Source organism: Solanum pennellii, chromosome 1, assembly GCF_001406875.1.
Source record: "Solanum pennellii chromosome 1, SPENNV200".
In the NCBI taxonomy this organism is placed as follows: domain Eukaryota; kingdom Viridiplantae; phylum Streptophyta; class Magnoliopsida; order Solanales; family Solanaceae; genus Solanum; species Solanum pennellii.
The window spans coordinates 4,100,077-4,122,173 of record NC_028637.1 but is presented as its reverse complement, the minus strand read 5'-3'; the positions used below and the strand labels follow the sequence as shown (position 1 = coordinate 4,122,173).

At 34.8% G+C, this 22,097-nt stretch overlaps 2 protein-coding genes across 2 annotated transcripts; both read right to left on the bottom strand.

The window, feature by feature from the left end:
- Positions 1–46: 46 nt before the first annotated feature.
- On the bottom strand, positions 47–3,174 carry LOC107008354 (60S ribosomal protein L10a-1). The gene is made up of 5 exons (XM_015207352.2): positions 3,034–3,174; positions 1,621–1,840; positions 898–1,063; positions 404–609; positions 47–321 (listed from the first exon to the last, which is right to left on the bottom strand). Exons 1-5 carry the CDS (start codon positions 3,036–3,038, stop codon positions 268–270), a joined length of 651 nt encoding a protein of 216 aa, XP_015062838.1. The 5' UTR covers positions 3,039–3,174; the 3' UTR covers positions 47–267.
- Positions 3,175–5,760: 2,586 nt separating this feature from the next.
- On the bottom strand, positions 5,761–10,961 carry LOC107031415 (ABSCISIC ACID-INSENSITIVE 5-like protein 5). Its single transcript, XM_015232775.2, has 5 exons — positions 10,880–10,961; positions 8,388–8,555; positions 7,468–7,697; positions 6,641–6,712; positions 5,761–6,031 (listed from the first exon to the last, which is right to left on the bottom strand). Exons 2-5 carry the CDS (start codon positions 8,551–8,553, stop codon positions 5,951–5,953), a joined length of 549 nt encoding a protein of 182 aa, XP_015088261.1. The 5' UTR covers positions 8,554–8,555; positions 10,880–10,961; the 3' UTR covers positions 5,761–5,950.
- Positions 10,962–22,097: the final 11,136 nt, after the last annotated feature.

The following is a 22,097-nucleotide window of genomic DNA, read 5'->3' as shown; positions in this document are numbered from 1 at the left end:
TTAAGCAACGTAACAATCAACAAAATTGAAAAGCAAAGAGGTTTAATAGCAGTTAAACCACAAAATTTGAGTTTTCCTTTAGATATGAAAGTTGACAATATTCAAGAAAATCAACAGAAAGGAGAAAATAAAAGTTTAATCATAACAAAACTGATATAAAGTTTTCAACTCAGTGTCCAGGAGCACAACTAAACAAAAAATTCAATAGTATCTATAACGCGTACAAGTCAAAACGCCTGAAACTGCAAAGATTGTAATACAATGTCCTTAGAAGATGCGTTGAGTCTTTCCCATGGTACTCTTCAAGTACAAGCATCTCACCTGTGAGCATTAACGACAAAGAAACATTAGTACTCGTACAAACTCTAAGGTAAAGGCTCGTGGATAGATGAAGTAAACTCACATTTTGCCAATTCTTCTTTAGCAAGGACACGAGAAAGTTGACACTCATCTGCACGTTCTGGAAGATTTGTTTCTCCTCCATATCCATATTACCTACGGCAACTCCCATGCAAAGAACCTTCTTCAACTGGAATTTGATAGTGGCCTTGGTCTCGTTTACCTTAGACTCGAGTGATTCCTGGTGGGAAACAAGGGTAGGAAACTTACCTGCATTATAAAAATAATGAAAACTAGTTAAGAGATGGGCAAAAAACAATATACATGAATCACTTTTAAGTGAGATGGGCATTTATGCTCTTTATATTAGTATTAATAGTAAGTCTGGCCGTAAGACTGTTGGACACGGTGACTGTTGGATAATGAGTTATCGGAAGTAGTTCTCTATCAAAATTAGCCACGACTAACAATATGTACAACTACCAACCAAAGACAACAGACATAAACCAAACCATCTCTATAGCTAGTTAAAACATCGAAATAGTCTATTGTACTTGCCTGCCTTGTTCAAACCAGGCCCCAAGAGACGGGGGATCTGCTTGATAACAGCTTCTGATGCCAAGAAAGCATGGTACTTCTTTGCGAGCTTCTTAACCAACTTCTTGTTTTTGTTAAGCTTCTTCAGGCCTTCCACGTCCATGTACTCCAAACCAATCTTTTCTGCCTGGAAAACAAAAGCAATAAAACTTTGATGACACTTTGCACAAAATCATCAATAGCTGTAGCTTTAGCCTTTAGGTACGTAAGCAACCACAAAATTTCAAATAGTTCCAAGGACTAAGCAGGTCATCCATATAAAAATGGACCTCTACAGATATTGCTGCTTCCTCAAAGCTAAGAAACTGTCAGTCGAAAATGAAATTGCACTAACTAATATACAAGGTACTAGTGTTGTATGACTAGAAACTAAACCTCGGGATTCACTGCCAAGACATGTGTAATGGAAGCTACAGACTGACCACAAATATTTCAAGAGTTCTTTGATAACAAACGCTATCATCTTATTAACACACTAAAGCTAGGAAGAAGATAATTGAATCAATGTTAGTATTGTTCAAGTTGAGTATAAGACTTTAGGATCCATCACCTAAAACTTCAACAGTAATCTCGAATGGATGCTTATGAAAATGTGAGGCCGCAGCTTCCCCAAATGTAAAGGACAGGGAATACAGGAAAAATGCAACTCAATTATTATTCCTATGACTAGTTCAGGCGGATTACCTCTCCCACGTGCTGAGCATCTCCAAGCATGCAAATCTTCATCTTGGGGCGAGGAATGTGTGGCAACTTAACTGAACCACTGAAACGCTTGTCCTTTTGAGGATCATAGTTTTTCAACCCAATCTGAAGCTCAATGGTTTCGGTGAACTTCCTTTTCTTCTCACTTGAATCATTCTTAATCACGGTGATGGCTTCTCTTAAGGCATCACTCTGAAGCTTACTGTAGAAGAATCAACATCAAACTAGATTAATGAAGGTAATTAACCCAAATAACAAACTTAATAACGTATTTATCCAATATATCATGCTAAAGGCACAAAAATAAATATGATCTAATCTCTACAACTCAATCAACTATACCTCAAACCAAACTAGGATTTTGAGTTTATGAGTTTTAAATTTTAAGAAAAGAAAGTTAGTGGGTTCTTGATAAATTATTTATACATAATAAGTGATTATATTTAACATATAAAAGGTGCAGCATCAAAACTACACATAATCGGGATGCTAGCTCTGCTCCTGCTTTTCCCCTTCCTGAGACATGGTAAGCGCCACCCTCGAACCTACTATCTATGAGTCAATGGTGTCCCTTTTCCTCTTCGTTCTATCTGTTTCAAGACTCAACATATAGCCTGGAAGCAGCAGCAACCTCACATACCATATCCATTTGGCGTCATTGCAGCCAAATTTATTTCAACACTAAACAATCCATCCTTTAAAAAAAAACAGGTTTCTCTAAACTACTGATTCTCTAAATCTCATCCTTCTCCCTCCACCATACTAACCTTATCAAAATGAATTTAAAATGTTCAAATTCTACACCAAACTTACAATATTTGAAACCTAGCAAAAAGAAGTAAATTACACTCAACTTTCTATAAGTTTCAACTTCAAAAATCAGTTTTTCCCCTTGCATTACATTCACTTGCACATTCAAGACAAACCCCACACCAACAAATGCCATTTTACATACAATTTAGCAAAATAAAACAACCTACACAATGAGAAATTATACACCTCTATTTTCATTTTTTTTATTTTATAATCATAATGCCAGGACCCGTTTGCGCCCACCTCGACTAATTCCACACGATACATCAGCAACAGGTGTGAGTATAACCTGAGACCTCGTGGTGCTCAACCTATCCATCTCTAATTTTCACTATCATGTCAATATATATTCAATCAACAATTATCTTACTAACCCAGATCCCATTTTTAAAAACAAAAAAAAACCCATATCTCTAATCAAAGAAATAATTGAATGTACATGTGCCTACTGTCAACAACTCCAGCAAAAACTAAAAGAATCAAAACATACTCAAATTGTGCAAAAAAAAAACAAAAAAACAAGAACTATACAGCTTGAAATAGAAGGAAAAGCAAAAAAGATTGAAGCTTTTGTGTATATACCTCATGGCTCAAAGTCGAACGGGAAGAATTGTGTCTGCAAATTGAGTGAGCGGCGGAGTGGTGGCAAAGAAGTTGAGGGTTAAAGCAAAGTTCTCAATGGGCTTGTTGGGTCTTGCTAAAAGATATATGGGCTTTGTTAATTAAAAGTATATATTTGTACATGTTTTAAATGAGACCCCAACTCGTGTTTTATTACATTCGAACTATCGTCAATGATACGTAGATATTTTTTGTCATGCTTTTGGGATATTGGTACTCCTGTCGTCTAAAAATTAGAGCATGTATACCATCTATATTAACGAGCCATACACGTGTCATAATTTTATTCATCAACCCGACATTTATTAAATATTGGGATCGACTGATAAGATTGTGTCACGTATCCCTATTTAGTCTTCTGTTAGAGTGAACGGCATGTAAACTCTAGTTTTTGAATGGTAAAGTTACAGATGTTCCAAAAGTATGACGGATGATTTCTGCATACATTTACGATAGTTCAGAGTATATTTGTCATTTTTTCCGTTATTAAATTAATTTTTTTAAAAATACGATATTTTGATTATTATTTATTTTTTATATGTATATTTATACAAAATTGGATTCATATTTACCTATAGTAACAAGATTTTCTAGTTTACCAAACATAACAAGATACATATAACAAAATGGTATACAAAAATGAGAGCTATAGTGGATATCATGTGATCTTAATTATTAAACAATAGACGATTATTTTTTCTAATTTTCTTTAGCTTGTTCCAGAACTTCAATCTCAATGAAGTTATGTTTTCATCAATTTTGATACACTATCAAAAGCTCTCATAAACACCATTAAAGTTTCACTTTGATTTCGACACAGAACCATTTTTTTTTAATAAAAAAATAAAAAGGCAATATTTAAAAAGCAAATGTGGATTAAAGTATTTATCAAACTAAAAGTGAAAAAAAAAAACGTGTAAATTAAAAATCTCATAGTTTTAATATGAAATTACAATCTATCCCTAATAAGTTTCTGAGCACATTAATCCCTTAAAAAATTAAAAAAATTGAATATAATAATTGAAGCTCGGATACATTAAATACTATCTTGAATACATTAATATGTAGCTCGGATACACAATATGTAGCTCGAATATATTAAATACTGGCTCGAATACATTAATATGCAGCTCAGACACATTAAAGAAATAAGGGATTTTAAATGTTTTAAAAAGTAAAAAACTAATAAAAATAAATTAAACAAAAGGGCGTGTATTTATGTAATTTTTCCTAAAAGAATTAATACACAATGATCCGTAGAGTTTAAAATGTAGGCATGTTGGTTTCATAATTTAAGAAATTCATGTTGAGAAGAAGAGAAATAGACCATGAAAGTATAGATCATTTAAGATTGTAGTAAAAAGAAAAATATATATGGATTATGTATGAATTTTGTTTAAAATTCATGTTAGACATTTGTAAAAATATATTCATTTTTATGAATAATATTTATGTATATTGTGATTTTGATAAAGTACATATGAATTGTATCAAAACTAATAAAGTAAGCATAAAAATTTGTTTTCTTTAGACATGTGATCCGATTACAGTTATTCTGACCTGCTTCGTCCAATATATATTATTTACATACAAATTGTATACAAATATCCTTGTCTGTATTTCATCTGTGGTGCATTATTTTTCTCCTTTTTCAATTTTCATTTTGAAATTTCAACTAAAATCAAATCTAATTTGATCAATTGTAAAGTCGAAGTACAGACTAAACTAGAAAGAGATCAAATAATTTAAAGCCTAAATAAAGAAGCTACGCAAAGTCGAAAAATTGTTGTCATTGATAAAATGTTATTATATTCGATAAATAAAGAAAAATCTTATATGTTCAGTAATATAGTATTTAATTTAGTTATGTGATATTATTGTTTCAAATAATATATTTTAGTCACTTAAAAATAATTATTGCTCTTTTTCTTCTTTACCCGACTAGTAGGTTGAATATTCTTTAGTTCTAGTGTTCCTAATTTTAGTTCATAAATAGAGGAGCTTGTTGAGAATTTTGGATATTCCATGAAGAGCGGTTTAATAAATTGGTGATCTAAACACAAAATATTATAAGATCCTTAAAATTAATTTATAAATTTATTCATATAATAACTAGACACAAAAAAAATTAATATTTTGATCTAGTAATAGAAGCATAGCAAGCGATAAGTGAGTTAGACATATTCATGATAATCTCAGATTTTGTTATAAACAACATAAAATTTAAGTTAAGAAATTTAGATAAAAGTTTATTAAATCAAACATGATACAATAAAATAATAAATTCAAAGGAACCAAACTAAAATGGAAATTAGAAAGCACAAACATCAAACTTTTGAGAGAAAATAAGTATTTGAGGAGTAGCCAAAGCTATTTCTCAAGATGCTTAAAAAGTAATTTTTTTTTCTAAAAATACTTCTATTAAAAACACATTTGAAAAAAATACACTCCTAAGCATTTTTTATCACCAAAACTATTTTTAAAAATAGAACTTTTCAAAATAAACTAATTTAAAATATTTGACCAAGCATACTATAAACTATAAATTTCAAAACTCCTTTTTATCATTTTAAACTTTCATACTTCAAATATCATCACACAAATAACATATAGAGAAAGAGCATTATGGTTTAAATTATGTTCTATATATATATATATATTAAAGACTAAATCCAGAAAGTAAACACATTAGTTAAACTTACACACACACATACTAAGATAATTGTATCAAAGGAAAACATAGTTAACAACAACACCATAATCCTTTAGCAATCCTTAATATAATAAAAACTAGAGATGTTCACCATGAAACACTTGAGATCCTTCTAAGTGTTTTCACTTTATTTATTAACCATTCACTGAACTTTTGTTGATTCTTTCAAAATGAGACACTCCTCCTAAGTTTCTTCATTTTGTTAGCCATCCATTGAGCTTTTGTTGTTTCTTCCTTTTTCTCCTCCTACATCATAGGCGCATAGCTATAAGTACTAAGCCATGAAATTTTTTCACTTTTTTTCAGAGTTGAATTTCGAAAAAACATATTTGACTATAAAATTCTGAAATTCAACTTCTTGAAATTGAACTCCAAAGTTTGAAAATCAACATAAAGTTGTTTTCACTTCAAATTACTTAGAAAAAGTAAAAAACAACTTCAGTTTATATTCATGATCAAAATTTTTGAATATCATTTTTCACTTTAAAAACAAAAACTACTTTATCAAATTTCATAATGAAATATGATCAAACGATCACTATTTCTTTTTATATATTATTTTTCTAAAGTTGGGGGTAGGGGAAGGGGAACTAGGGAAGTTTAAAGATAATTGCAATATGGGGAATCAAACATCACCAATCAGCTGAAAGTTCAGATAATCGATTAATTGAGCTACTTATAAGATTAAAATGATATAAAACTAATCATAAACAAATATTTCTTTTCCATCAATATATTATATTATACTATAATTTTATAAAACATAGGATATAGTCAATATCATTTCTTTTATTGTAGATGCAAATCAAGTCTTGCTCATGTCAAAAATAAATAAAAAGAGTGAGTAATAATTACCACAATTGACTTGAGCCTCTCATTCTCATCTCTCACTTTTTCAAGTTGTGCCTCCAATTCAGCTGTATATGCCTGCATCATAGCAATGATTACTCTGTTCAAGTAATTACCAATCAGATACGATATTTTCCCTAAATCGTTATTGGAAGTTTTACTAGACCCTACATTAACAAAATGGAGCCGTCGAGTGGTCTTCAAATCCTGAATTCATCTCTGCTTATGTATTAGAGCTCATATTTGACCTATATATTTGTATTTTCTCTACTGCTCACACTATTATGACCAATTGAACTTGATATTATCCCTCAATCATCGTTGGAAGTTTTACTAAACCCTACATTAATAAAATGGAGCCCGCACACGGTCTTCAAATCTCGAATTCGTCTCTGCCTAAGTATTAGATCTCATATTTGACCTATGTATTTGTATTTTCCCTATTGCTCACACTATTATGACCCATCAAACATGATATTATCTCTCAATTATCACTAAAAATTTTACTAGCGCCTACGTTAACATAATAGTACCCCCCGATCTTCAAATCTCAAATTCGCCTCTGTCCTATAATCAACACAAAGATGTATTTCCAAAGTCACCCTTATGTATTATTCCTTAGTTATAGTCCCTCACACCATGACTACCTTTGTCTCAACAAATCCCATGAAAAAAATACACATATTGCAAGACACATCCAATTTAATGAAGCTATGTTTCCTTTCTCAACAACAATCTATAAGAGTTGTTATCTAACACAACAATATGTATCAGATAACTCTAGCTAAAAACTCGTTACATTTAATTTTATATGGAAATATATCTATACTAACCTGTTTTCGAGCCCTGGATCGTTGAGCAGATGCCCTGTTCCTAATCATTCGACGTTGCCTCTTCTCCATCAGTGTTTCTTGTTCAATTGTAGCTGCCCTTCTTCTCCTGTTACCTCCTCCAGCTGCATCACTACCATCACTGTTGAGATTTTGAGCATTTCCTCTAGCAGGAGCAATTACATCAGCAGCTTGTTCAAAGATTTGATCAATACCATAACTCAAACCAAATCCTGGGAAAAAAAAGATGCATTATTGTTTTCTTTGTTTTATTCGAGCTGTGAAAACAATATCTAACAGAAATGCAGAATAAGACTGTATATAATAGACACTTGTGGTCTGACCATTCCCCAGGAGGCCATGAGTGCCCTTTTTCTTTTAGTAAATGGTACAATTTAAACTATGTGCACAAAATGTACAACTTGATGTATTAGATTGTCCCATGTCAAAATGATTCATAATCGTATAGATATGATATTTGAGTGTAACTTATTCCCAGAAATTAACTCATGTAATGAGATCACCAGTTCATTCCCAAATACTTTTACCCATTCTAACAACCATGTTCACGCCCAGGCCCAACTAGAGCATGGATCGGGAGCTCAAACGGGATGTATACCATACTCTGATACCATGTAAAAATTTGATACGTGAGTTTAACTCAACTCAAAAGCTAGTTCATGAGTGGAGAATTACCTAAGTCCATATAAGGAAGAGGAAAAACTCAACATTATTTTATTAAATAAGTGTGATTTAATAAACTATACATTGTGTTTATTATTTTCTTAATGGGTGAAAATAGCTAAAAACCGACTGTTTAAATGGAATGAAGAGAGCATATATGTGGATTCAAACATTAGTTTTTCATTATAATTAAAAATTACATATATAAAAAGTATATGGTATTATAAACATGATGTTACCTTCATGAGTTGAATTGGACCCAACTTCATTTCCTTCAGGTTGATAAAAATGTCTGAACAATTCATTCAGAGAGGCGCTGTCAGGAAGATTATCTGAAAATCCTTCTTGCACTTGTGGCGGTTGGACCTTATAGCAACCAACACTTTCTTCCTCAGAAACATCCATACCTTCAGTAACAAGTAAAAAATTGTTAGTGTAAGAGTGAATGTTGGATCGCGAAGGTTCAATACATTCACAAGATGAATGTTTCAGAAACTAAATGTGATGTTGATTGATGTATGGTCATACAAGATTAGAAATGATCATATGTGCGAGAAGGTTCTATGAATCTATACGCATGCAGACTTAGCAAAATATAGGGCACAATGAAATAAAGTAGATACACGATAGTAGTTAAGAATATGTTTAGTCAATAATTAGAACTTTTATTGGTAGATTCTATGTGTTGAGCTAAGCCGAAATTGATTTTGATGATTGACAAATAATTTTAGAAGAACTAGGTCCTTAATTAACATGTCTTAATAAAGAACCTATAGTGTTTATGAGTAATGCTATTATTTCTCAACCAATTTTCTCTAAAGGGGTAAATTAGTGTGGGTGATAAATTTGTAATCATAAAATTCAAAATTGGAGAACAGAAAACAACAAAGAGAAGAGGAAAGTATATTGTATATACAAAATCAAATTCATTCATGGGTCAAATTGGGGTATTTGAAGGAATTCATTCGATTGAAACGTCCTTCGCCAAAAAAGTATTTGTATAGAGAAGGATAATTTCTTTTTACTTATCATGTAATAGTAAATAAAGTTGATTGATAGTTTTGTCGTCACCTAGTGAAATAGTTGAGATATTTATAAATTGGTCCAAAACATTAATACCACTATAATAATAAAAATATAGAATAAAAATTAAATTGTACATCCACAATTTTTAAGTCATCCTACTAATTTTTATAGCTATAAGAGTCAATCCAATTTTGACTTAAATTGTAAGGAAAAGGGTCAAAAATACCCCTCAACTTTGATTTATTGGTTGACTATGTCCTTACCGTTAAAATAAAGTTATTTTTACCCCTATCGTTACCCAATTTCATCATTTATGCCCCTTCATTGGATTGAAAGCCCCAAATCAGTCCAAATTAACCCAATTTTCTTTTAAAACGACCCATTCCCATTTTAAACCCATGCCCCGACCCCTCTAAGACCCCATAAACATTTCACCAATTTCCATAATCCATTTTCTCAAAAAAATCTCAAAGCCCACAAAGTCGAGAACTAATAAATTATTTACTGTTTCAGAAGTAATAACTCAAATGCAGATGCAGATGCAAAATTGTCAACCGGAATTATTGGATTGTTATTGTGTTGAATGGAAATGATAGGTTTGAGACGGAGTTTGTTACTAAAATGTTTCCAGTTCCTGGTTTTTCTATTGTTGTTGTCGGGATGTTTCGAATGAAATTGGATAGAACTAAAATGGTGAACAAGGGAAAAAAAAGAAGTGAAGATTCTCGTTTGTTGCTCAACATAACGCCTTATGTAAGGCCTGCAAGATTATTGTTGTCTTGCTGAAAATCAACAAGGTTTGGAGTTCGATTTTATCCCTAAACAACAACGTTCTTAGACTAGTATTGCTTTCCATTCTAATGCTCTGAAAAAGAGTCAAATGAATACGAAAATAGAAAATTTCTCCGAGATCGAAAAACTCAGATCTGTGATAATGGTAATGTAAACATATATAAGAAGAAAAAAAAGGTGGAAAGAAGAAAGCATAGAGGGGAAGGCATAGGATTCCTAAACCCTAAGAAGTCAACGGTGAATGAAAAAAAAAGTATGTTAAGAGAATAGACACACAGTTCTAAAAGAAAAGAAAGATGATGGAGTTTGTGGGATTTGAGATTTTTTGAGAGAATGGGTAACGGAAATGGGTGAAATGTTTAATGGGTCTTAGAGGGGCCGCGACATAGGTTTAACACGGAAAATGGGTCGTTTGTTAAATCTGGACTGATTTGGGTTTTATATCCAATTGAGGGAAATAAATGATGAAATTGGTAACGGTAGGGGTAAAAATAACTTTATTTTAATAGTAAGGGCATAGGCAACCAATAAATCAAAATTGAGGATTATTTTTTACCCTTTTCCCTAAATTGTATATACCCAACACCTTCACTCAATCATTTATCTAGAATTTTTAAAAAAATAGATTGATGTTAAGACGATGAAAATCCTATCATCTCTCATTCTTGGAGAGAAAGGAAACATCATTCACATAAAAGAGATTTCTTGACAAGTGAAATCTTCATTTGATTTAACGTTTTCATGTACCAGACATTCTATAAATTGTATACAATTTAAAGAAATATGATTTTTATACAAGAAAAATCCATATAAATAAAAAATAGACTACTAATTGAAATAGAGAAATGGCCATTGAGAAAATAAAGTAAAAAAGGACTTGTATATATGGAAAAGATGGGATGAGGTCACATACCTTAAATGAAAGATGAACTCCAATAGCTTCCTTTGTGGGAGAGCTTTAGTTTTCTCTTTTTGCACTGGAAGCAAAAGATATGAAAAGAGTAAAGTATAAAAGGGAAGAAAATGGAGAAGAAGAGTTAATGAGAATTTTTTTTGACATGTTCATGACACTTGCCAACATTTTTCACTCAAAGTAAGAGCGTTACAAATCCTACTTTGTACGCTTCTGAAGTTTGTTAGGCTTGGAAAACTCCGCCTCTAATTAGCTCTTTTTTTTACTAAATTAATATTTCACATTTTTTAAGTTGATATGCTACTTATTATCCCAAATTATGTAGTGTAACGATTCATGTCGTCGTTACGGGTTCTTAAGGTCATGGTAGCCCATTACACCTCATAGTGAACTGAGATAATAAGAACTCAATATAAGAAAGCTTTAAAAATGGTATGTCTTGATTTATTTTGATGGTTTTTGTTGTTATGTTGTGTTGTGTTTTGTAAGTAGGTAATTGTAAGTTGGAATGAAAAATCTGAAATTTAGCTTTTGATGCGTTCCAACGAGCCTACCTACGTACCATTAAAGGTCCTACAGTTCGTAAGAGGTAATCGTAAAATGGGTCCTGGAAAATGAAAATTTGACAATTTCGAGAAGAATTTCTATGAATCAACAAGACGGTCCGTAGAAGGTTATATAGCCCGTAGAAAGATTTCTGACTTGGTAAAATTTTTGAGTGACCTAGGGTTCTATAGTTGGGGCCTATAGATCGTAGAAAGTGCTCGTGGAATTTCGATCTCCAGGACTTGGTTCTACGAACGACTGGGACAGTCTGTAGAATTTTGTACGGACCTCGTTTGATCCATATAGGTTGTTTGACAATTTTTATTCAGGGTTATTTGAGTCTTTTCCTATTCCTTTAACACCTAAGCTATATCACTTCTAGAACATTCTTAGGTTCTATAATTGATTTTACCCTTCAAAATCCCACATTCCCTCTCATTCACTCAAAATCCCCAAAGGCTTCTAAGACATCTTCTTTAAATTCTCTCCAAGGATTTTCAAGGAAAGCTAGGCTTCTTCAAAAGATATGGGAACTTTGTCACGCCCCGAGCTACCCCAGAGACGCAGGCATAGAACCTAGGACCACAAGTGATCCCAAGCTAACCTTGCTGGCATGATCATGAGCATACTAAAGATAATAAACTGTTGCGGAAGCTAAATCATACTTAAAATGAAAAGATGGGGAATACCCATATTCTATAACTAAGATATTTGAAAACAATGAGTTTTATACAAAAGAAATATTAACTCAATACTAAGCTGAATCTAACTATGTCCGAAAATAGCCTCTAAACTAGACTAGATATACTGGGACAAGCCCCAACTAAATCTAGGAAAAACTGTAACTAAATGACTAAAGACTGAAATGAAACTCATGATTGTTGTCCTCGGAGATGAGGACTCACCACTAAATCTACTGAACTGGAGATCGGGAAATCGATCTATGCGTGACTTGAATGCTGAGAACCTGAACCTACATCACGAGAAGATACTGACCATGTAGGATAGAGTAAAGCTGAAATAAAACATAACTGAACAAGCACAAAAACAAGTATAATAATCTGAACATGATGTGCTTATTTCTGAGCTAACTGGATGCAATGACCAATTTATAACATGCTGAAACTGAATACTGAATATAATGATAAATGGTCAATGCAGAGAGTCTTACTGAACTGTGGGAGCTACTTAACCGATAATAAAACCACATGAGCTAAATGTGGAGTCCGATGTATACACCCCATCGAGAGGACCCAATATACCCTGCCAAAGGTATAAAGGCATGTTGGCGTGATCACTAAACTGATTGCCCACAGAGGGGACTTACAACCTACTTGGCTAGTAGTTCTGGGACTATTGGGTACGCTAAACCCTAGTCCAACTTGGTATTATGCTAGTTCTGGGACTATTGGGTGCGCTAAACCCTAGTCCAACTTGGTATTATGCTACTCCTCATGAATTCTATAAATTAACTAATTATATCTGAATTTCTGTAAATACTGGATAGCTCGAAAATGAACATGCAAACTGAGAATGCAACAATTGATCTGGTAATTATGCATTTATAACTAAGGCATGTATATCTGAAGTGTCTGAAATATCTGACATAGCATGTGTAATTCAAGAACTAAAGAAATACAAAGCTAGGGTTTTGAAATTCATGCGATAAACTAAGTAATAACATGATAATTTGATTTGGAACATAAAACTAATAAATTCATAAAGTTCTATCAAAGTTTAAATCATGACAAGAGAATCAAGAATCTGACTGAAAACTAGGGACCTAATGGGTGAAAGGAACCCACTAGTGAAATCCCACATACTTGGTGATGAAATCCACAGAAAAATACTTAAGTTTCGGGGATGGAACTGCTGGAGATTGTGGCGTTCTTAAACTAGGGTTCTTGAGCTTTTTTCTCCTCTCTAGCTTCTAATTTTCTAAGTTTTGATTTAATGATTTAACTTGGATATGTTTTAATTATGTTTCTAGGCTTAAACTGACTAAATTCTGATGGTTTAGGGTCAAAATGATGTAACTTAGGGTTTAAACGGAGTGGTAAAGGTAAAAAAAAACCTGGGAAGGTTACTGTCAGGCCTCACGACGGCCAGGACTGACGGTCCGTCGTGCGCTCGTCGTTGGGTCCGTCGTGAGGGCCTGTTCGATGGGCCTTTACTAAAATGGGCATAACTTTTTACTCGGAGGTCTGATTTTAGCAAGGTTGGTGGATATGGAAAGATAATTCAATTATTTATCTGTGGGTAGGATATGGGAGACCTAATTCATATTTTTCTAAGATTTATGATCATTTTAAGTTGACCCAACTGCATTTCCCCTTAACTGGCTGCAAATTTTCCACCTACGATTAGACCTACGGACCGTAGGTCCACCTACGAACCATGCTGGTCATTTATAACTCTTGTCAGAGAGTGGTTAAAGGGAGTCTTGATCGACGGTCACGGACTACGGACCGTCGTTTGACCTACGGACTGTAAGTCCGTCCGTCGTCCAAGACTTAACCAATTTTTCTAGGATGAAATTTTTGGGAGTTTCTAATCCCATCGACGGTTGTGCAGGATGGACCGTGGTTCAGGCTATGGTCCATCGATGCCACCGTTGATAGCATCTGCAGATTTTTCTGAAAAACTAATTTTTAGTCTGTTTTGGCTACGGGGTGTTACAAAGTTCATCAATGGATTCTCTTTTATCCATTGAGTCCCAAAGATTTCTCAAATTCTATTTTAAGATTTCACCCAAATTCTAGGGGTTTTGCATGTTTTTCTCATAGATTCAACTATTTATGACTAAATTTATCCCATTTGATCCTATTGTGCATGATTTTATCTAAATTACATGTTTTCAATGAATTGCATATGAACCTATGTCATATGCCTATTTTATGCTTGTGACCTATGTTTTAAGATTATGCATACATCATGAAATTAAGGAATTTATGAATCAAGAATGCTTTTAGATAAAATATCATTATATTTTATGAAAAAGGTTGCTTCAAAATGAAGTATTCTCAGTATGAAAGATGATCATGATTTAAATGCTTTGAGATAAGTGTCTTTATAAATACATTATGAAATCATGATTTTGATAGGACTTGTTATATGATATGAAGTTTATGGTTAGATTGGTATTACTAGATTCTTACCTTTCCAAGTATTATAATTATGACATGATTATTCTTATTCTGTTGGAAGTTTACTTAATACTAAGAGAACTTTGGGATGGAGGTTCTCCCGTTAGTAGAGGTCGGGTCTATATAAGCAATCATTTTGTCCCAGAACTACGTATCCCCATATGACACCGTCCCAATTGGAAATATCTAAAGGATCCACGTAAGCTAAAGTATGAAGGTCCTTACCTTAGCAAGTAGGACAATCTACTTTTGGATATGGGAGTAAGACACCAGATTACATGTTATAACTTACATGACATATGTCGGTTAATTGTAAATATCCCACAAAAGATTATGATTTTCTTAAAAAGTTATGAATTTCTCTAAGACAATGATTTAAGCTTATGTTATGTTTTTCAAATGTTGCATTGATATTGTCTCATGATTTATGAATTTATTTATTAAGACTTGATATGTTTTATTGGTCATGCATCATTATGTTTTCAAGACTTATCATATTTCACGTTCATGTTTATACATGTTCTCCATATTTAGTACATTCAAAGTATTGACACATATATATTTGTGCCTATATTATTTTACAATATAGGGTCTAGCGTTCCTTCATCTGGTTGTGGCTAGATCAGATTGATTGAGCATTACTAGCGATCAGTGAGTCTTCATGATTCAAAAGCCTTCCACTACTTATCTTTTATTGTTTACATGTCATTTGAGACTTCTTTTGTGAGCTAGAGGTTTATTCTAGTCACACTTATGATATGGAGGTTTGGTGCCAGACTTACTATGCTTTCACTTATAAGATTATTGTACTCTAATTTTGGTACCGTATGTCATTAATATTGAGACTTATATCCAACTTTACCTCTTTATTTCTTTATCTTGTTTATCTTAGTGTCATGCTTATGCCAAATGGCTTAATTAGATCTCTTGGGATCCTATTCGCTAGGTCACGTCTAGGGTAGTTTGGGTCATGACAATAACTTAGTGATTTAGACCCCTATAGGAGACTCAAATACTGAGTAGAAGTTCGAAACAAGTATTGTTTGTGCTTGACGCATTCGATTTATGTCGTGATGTATTGTAATGAAAGCACATGTTGTGAAATGGGGTTCACATTATCTTCTCCTGAGCTACTTTTTATAGGGGTCTTTGCTGCATTTGTTGGGTATTTCGCTATAATGAGACCATCATAGGGAGTTTTAGCTAGCAAAATGAGAGTAGATTCAAGTTTCAGGATCACCACAATGAATCCTTTGTAGCAAAGGTGATGAATGTTGTACAAGACGACACGATACAAAATGTACGTTTTAAGTTGATTTTATCCAAATCCTTCCTCATAACTTAAAATATAGATATTCAAGGGGTTATTTTTTCATGGTCTAAGGTTATTTTCATATTTGAGGTAAGTCTTCTCTGTCAACCATTTCTAGTGATTTGATATCATCCTGAAATTGAAAGAAATATCTTAATGGAGAGATTATTGAATTAGAACTGATAGAATATATGCCTTCACTTAACAAGTAATGGACCAGGTCCCTTACTACACTAATGAATAAAACCAAAAAGTTAAATGCAGTAAGATCAACACGATGATTTTACGTGGAAACCTCCTTGCTTAAGGGAGTAAAACCACGACCTGTCTCACAGGATTTTCAATCGTTTTCACTAATCTTCAAAAGCAAAAGTAAAACACGATTACACCAAATGTGAGAAAAAGTTTTTAATCTCACGTTTAAGCAATAGTCCCTATTGCTTAACAAGCCTAAGTAGAAAACTATCTACCCACTAAGCTATCCCACTTGGACAACCTAGACTTTTTAACACTACACACTAATTCCTTTATAGATTTAGGAATAGTTTACAGTTTAAGAACAAGAGAATGTATTCCTAAACAACTACACGAAAAGCTCCAGAGATTGCTGTTGTTCTTGGAATAATTCTGCCTTTGTTTTCTAGCAGCCTTTGCAAATATTCTTGAAGAAGTTTCTCTCAAGTTGCAAAAACTGCCAAAAATGTTTATGAAAATGCCTTTTATATGGACAAGTCACTTTCCTAAACCTCTTTGCCATTTGTTGGAAAAGTCACTTTCTGACGCCATCGGGAAGTGTGCACCTACTTTCTGTACCGTCTCCAGCTGGCAGTCAACTGACTCGTCATCATGAGAGCCTGGTACCTCTACTAGGTCCCTGGGTTTGTTTCATCTTCAATACTCAAGTAATAAACCTGCAATACTCAAGTAAGAAACCTGGTACCTTTACAAGGTCCCTAAGTTTGTCAAATCATCAAAACTACAAATAACATTTTCCCCCTTTTTGATGATGACAAACAATGATCTAAGATCTTCTCCAACTTTGTTCCCCCTTTTTATATTCCCCCTCACTGTATATTCCCCCTCACTAAATTATCATTTAGTTACTCACAGTTTTACTTCCCCCTTTTGGCATCATAAAAAAGATATGCAGTAAACCAGTGATGTCAACATAAACACTAAACAAGATCAAAGCTAAAAAGCAATCAATCAGTAAGGGAAAAGCATGCACAAAAGAAGATAATCAGAACAGCAAAGGAATAAATTAACCAGCATGCCATCATAACATTAGTACATTAAAAACAAACTGAATATCCATCAACACAGTGATAAGCCACAAAAAAATTGACACAGGGGGGAATTTTTCAACAGGCTAGGAAGAGGGGGGAGGATGAGACAGGGACTGGATAACAAGAGTGAGTCGTGCATTGGCAGCATCATTATCTTGGATGGCCTTTTCCTGCAAGGCAGTTATCTTCGCCTTCAACTTAGCATTCTCTTTCTCCAGAGCTTGAACCACTAAAGAACCAGGTCCCTCACTCTGTGCAGTAAGCAATTCTGCTTTGAGTATAGCAATCTCTGCCTCTCTACCACTTAACCGCACAGTAAGCTCCTCAACCTCGTGCTTAAGCTGATCCTGATCATCAATAAGTTGGCCATCTTACTCTTGGGATAGCCTCTTCCTTCAATGCATTCGCACTCAACCAAGGTACTTTCAGAGATAGTCTGCTTAACCGTCCCCATTTTTCCCACACTGAGAGGAATTTGAAAATGCTTGAATACCTCCGTGAGAAAGTATCCGTAACCCATGCCATGCACACCTTTCCTCTCAATGACAGTTTTGTGGATATGCTCAAGCATTAGAACAGGGAGGTTCAGGGCTTCGAAGCTGCACAACATCTCCATCACAAACAAATCAGCAGCAGTTGCTACTGTCCTCTTTTCAATGCGAAAAAAGGAGAACTTTGTTGATGAACTCAAAGACCAACTGGTACTCACTCTTCATGATTTTCTTATAAATCCCAGCAACCTTGGTTGTGGGTGTCTTAGAAATCACAGAAGCAAACTCAGAAGAGCAAGTTCTGCCCAGTACAGACCGGGTCTCCTCTCTAGGCACCCTGAGAATTTTTCTCAACACACCCTCATCTAAACATACAGCAATGTTATTTACCCGTGTGAGGATGCTCCTATCGTCCTTGAATTGAATATTATAGTAAAATTCGTGCACTTCTTCTTCATGGAGGATGGGGGATTTCCTGTTGAACAAGTGTAACCAAGATTGGATCTCTACCATATCGTGAAGAGAATCCATGCCAGGAAGTGTTATGATCCCCATATCAAAAATTCTTCCTGCCAAGACAGCTTGGTTTCTTAGGTTGTCAACAACTTCCTGCATGTTGACACCTTCATCTCTCCTGGCTTGGGCACCAGGTCCCTGTGACCTCTTCCTTTTTCCCTCAGAACTCTTCTTTTTCGACTTTGTATTTGCCACCCTTGTTGAAACTTTTTCCTTTTTCTTCTCTGACCTCTTTTTCTTATTTTTTCTTTTCCACTTCTTCACCGGACAACTCAACTACATTGGCCTCAGGTATTTTAAAATTTGATACCTTGAAGGTTCTTGCACTTCTAACTGCAGCGGTAGAACGTGCACTAGCCTTCAAGGCATCAGCCATCAAATTTTGAGCGGCAGACCTAGTAGTAGGTCGTCTCCTAGGGGCCTCCTCTACAACCTTCTCCTTCCCTTTTCTAGATTTCTCCGCTTTTCATCTCTCAACCGTCCATTTTAAAGGTTCCTCATCGCTTTCAGAGGAAGAGGAAGAAGAGTACCTTTCTTACCTCTTCCCTCTCCAATACTTCAGTTTGCTCTGCCATTGCTTCTTCCCGCATCATAGCCAAGCTTTCGATCACCAACTCTTCACTCACTGCCAATATATTGGACTCAGAAGCCTTATGCTTAGGTAGATCCCCTTCAAACAAATTGTCAGGCAACATGTCTTGAAGCGGACCAGGTCCGGTAGGCACGACTGAACTGTTCAGATCTATAACATAGAAGGGATTATCAGGAGTGTCTTGTTGAGAACTGGAAGGGGGATTGAGTCTAGCCTGTGTAGTGGTCGGAGAGTAGAAGGCAAGAGGCTCTATTTCACTAAGAGCATCTAGCATTTGTTTGGAGGAAGATGGAGGGGAAGACATGTTTTTCATACCAAAAAAAATTTCTTTGAACAGTGAGGAGAGGAAGAAGAAAACAAAGTTTGCCTTTTTGCTTTGCTAAAACCCTTCGTGAACAAGAAGAAAGTTAAGAGACAGATGAAGATTTCAAAAAGAAGTAAAAGGGTTTTTAAAAGGCGTGAAAAGGTGCCAGGTTCGTGATTGGATGTGTCGTTTGAGAGAGAAACGATAGGACTAACGGTCAGAGTGACCGATGACTGACACGTGGCATTATCAACGGTCATATTTTTTCAGTTTCAATTTAATGTAAAAATGCTAACCTGGACAGGCACCAGGTACCATAGCACAGTTAAACTTCATTCCTCAGTTGTTCTAGTTGCTTCCCTTGCTAAGCAGGTCCTTACTGAGAGTATACCTACAAAAGGTACAAAAAGGATCTTTGTTCAGATATTTGAATATTCACACAAAGGATACCTGCACTGCAATTTTAGCCATCAAGGGAGTTCAACTGTTGGAAGCTAATAGCATCACTTGGAGATCAACATCCCCAACTTCAATCGATTTCTCTCAAATTGATCCTTGCTTAGAGCTTTGGTGAAGATGTCTGCAATTTGCTCCTCTGTTGGACAATATGTGAGCACAATATTTCCCTTCTCAACATTATCTCTCAAAAAGTGATGTCTAACATCAATATGATTTGTTCTCTTATGGTGAAATGGATTCTTTCCCATACTAACAGCACTAGTATTGTCACACATAAGAGGAATTGCGTTGATGTGAATTCCAAAATCTTCCAAGTGTTGCCTGATCCATAGCAACTGAGAACAACAGGCTGCAACAGCTACATATTCAGCTTCAGCAGTTGAAAGAGCCACAGAGATCTGCTTCTTGGTACCTCAAGAGATAAGTGATGATCCAAGGAAATGAGACATTCCATAGGTACTCTTCCTGTCAACTTGATAACCAGCAAAATCAGCATCTGCAAAACCAACCAGATCAAAAGTATCACCTTCAAGATAGAAGAGAACCAGGTCCCCTGTTTTCTTCAAGTATCTGAGAATACGTTTTGCAGCCTTCAAGTGTGAATCACGAGGACATGCTTGAAACCTGGCACACATTCCAACACTGTACACAATATCAGGCCTGCTAGCTGTCAGATATAGCAAGGATCCAATGATTCCCCTGTACATTGTTTGATTCACAAGAGGATAAATTTCCTCTACTACCAGCTTGGAATTTGTTCCCATAGGAGTATCAATAGGTTTAGAATCAAACATATTGAATTTCTTCAGCAGCTCCTTAATGTACTTCTCCTGACAAATTGAAATCCCATTTGATGACTGCTTGATCTGCAGACCTAGGAAGAATGTTAATTCACCCATCATGCTCATTTCAAACTCCTTTCCCATCAATGATGAGAATTCTTCACACAAATGTTCTGAAGTAGCTCCAAAAATTATGTCATCCACATAAACTTGAATGATAAGCAATTCTTGTTCTCTTTTTAATAAGAACAAAGTATTGTCTATCTTGCCTCTTTTGAAACCATTCTTTAGCAGAAACTTTGACAGCCTTTCATACCATGCTCTTGGAGCTTGCTTCAGACCATAGAGTGCCTTATTCAATCTGAACACATGATCTGGTAGCTCTGCATCTTCAAAACCAGGAGGTTGTTTGACAAACACCTCCTCTTTGAGATATCCATTCAGAAATGCACTCTTCACATCCATTTGATACAGCTTGAACCCCATGAATGCAGCAGAAGCTATTAAAATTCTAATAGCTTCCATTCTGGCAACAGGTGCAAAAGTCTCATCATAGTCTATTCCCTCTTCTTGATTGTATCCTTGCACTACCAACCTGGATTTATTTCTAGTAATCACTCCATTTTCATCAAGCTTGTTTCTGAAAACCCATCTAGTTCCTATTACTGTTCTGCCTTCAGGTCGAGGAACCAGGTACCATACTTTGCTTCTTTCAAACTGGTGAAGTTCTTCTTGCATAGAATTGATCCAGTCTGCATCACCTAATGCTTTTTTCACATTCTTGGGCTCAATAGATGATATGAATGCTGAGAATGCAACTAGATTTCTTGTTTTTGATCTAGTATGAATTCCAGAATTTTAAGGAGAAATGAGATTATCAAGAGGATGTGATGAACTATGCTTCCATCCAGACCTTGGAGCAGACTGATTGAGCTGATCAGTATGTTCTTCTTCATCAAGAGTGACATCATTTTCTGGGAAGTCTGATGTACTCTGGCTGGAATTTTAAGTAGTAAGGTACCATATTACCCTTTTCAACCTCAACAGCCTCTTCAGGTAGACTATGATTTTGATTATCACAGTCATTTGTCAGTTGTTGTTCTGCATCAGCTTCACCTCCTTCAGTTTTCTTCGATTTTAACAGTTTCATCACATCATCTTCATCATTTGATCCATCATTCTTCAAGCTTCCATCTTCATCAAATACAACATGAATGCTTTCTTCAATGCATTGAGTTCGTTTGTTGAATATTCTGTCAGCCTTGCTGGATGAAGAATATCCAACAAACACTCCTTCATCACTCCTAGGATCAAATTTTCCCAGATCATCCTTTCCATTATTCAGCACAAAACATCTGCATCCAAAAGTTCTAAGATAGCTCAGCATAGGCTTTCTATTGTTGAGCAGCTCATAGGGGGTCTTATTCAAAACAGCTCTTATTAGACACCTGTTGGTAACATGACATGCTGTGTTAACGGCTTCAGCCCAGAAATTTTGAGGAAGATGTGATTCAATAATCATAGTTCTGGCAATGTTCACCAAGGTTCTGTTTTTTCTTTCCACTACTCCATTTTTTTGAGGAGTTCTTGGAGCAGAAAAATTATGACTTGTACCATTCTCCATGCAGAATTTATCCAGTGTTGAGTTCTCAAACTCAGTACCATGATCAGATCGAATGCTGCAAATAACTTGATTCAATTTGGTTTGAATCATTTTGAAGAATACCACCAACTCTTCAGCTGTGTCTGCCTTTGATCTCAAGAATCTTGTCCAAGTGTATCTC

Bases quoted from the DNA above. Each gene is read 5' to 3' on its own strand.
- LOC107008354 (XM_015207352.2), bottom strand. The intron at 1,064-1,620 runs GTAATCCGCCTG...TTTGTTTTCCAG, and splicing joins ATGCTCAGCACGTGGGAGAG to GCAGAAAAGATTGGTTTGGA. The intron at 322-403 runs GTGAGTTTACTT...TAATGCTCACAG, and splicing joins TAAAGAAGAATTGGCAAAAT to GTGAGATGCTTGTACTTGAA.
- LOC107031415 (XM_015232775.2), bottom strand. From the start codon at position 8,553: ATGGATGTTTCTGAGGAAGAAAGTGTTGGTTGCTATAAGGTCCAACCG. The intron at 7,698-8,387 runs GTAACATCATGT...TTTTTTTCCCAG, and splicing joins GTCCAATTCAACTCATGAAG to GATTTGGTTTGAGTTATGGT. The intron at 6,032-6,640 runs GTAATTATTACT...CCTATGATGTAG, and splicing joins AGAGGCTCAAGTCAATTGTG to GAGGAGAAAAAGGAAGAAAC.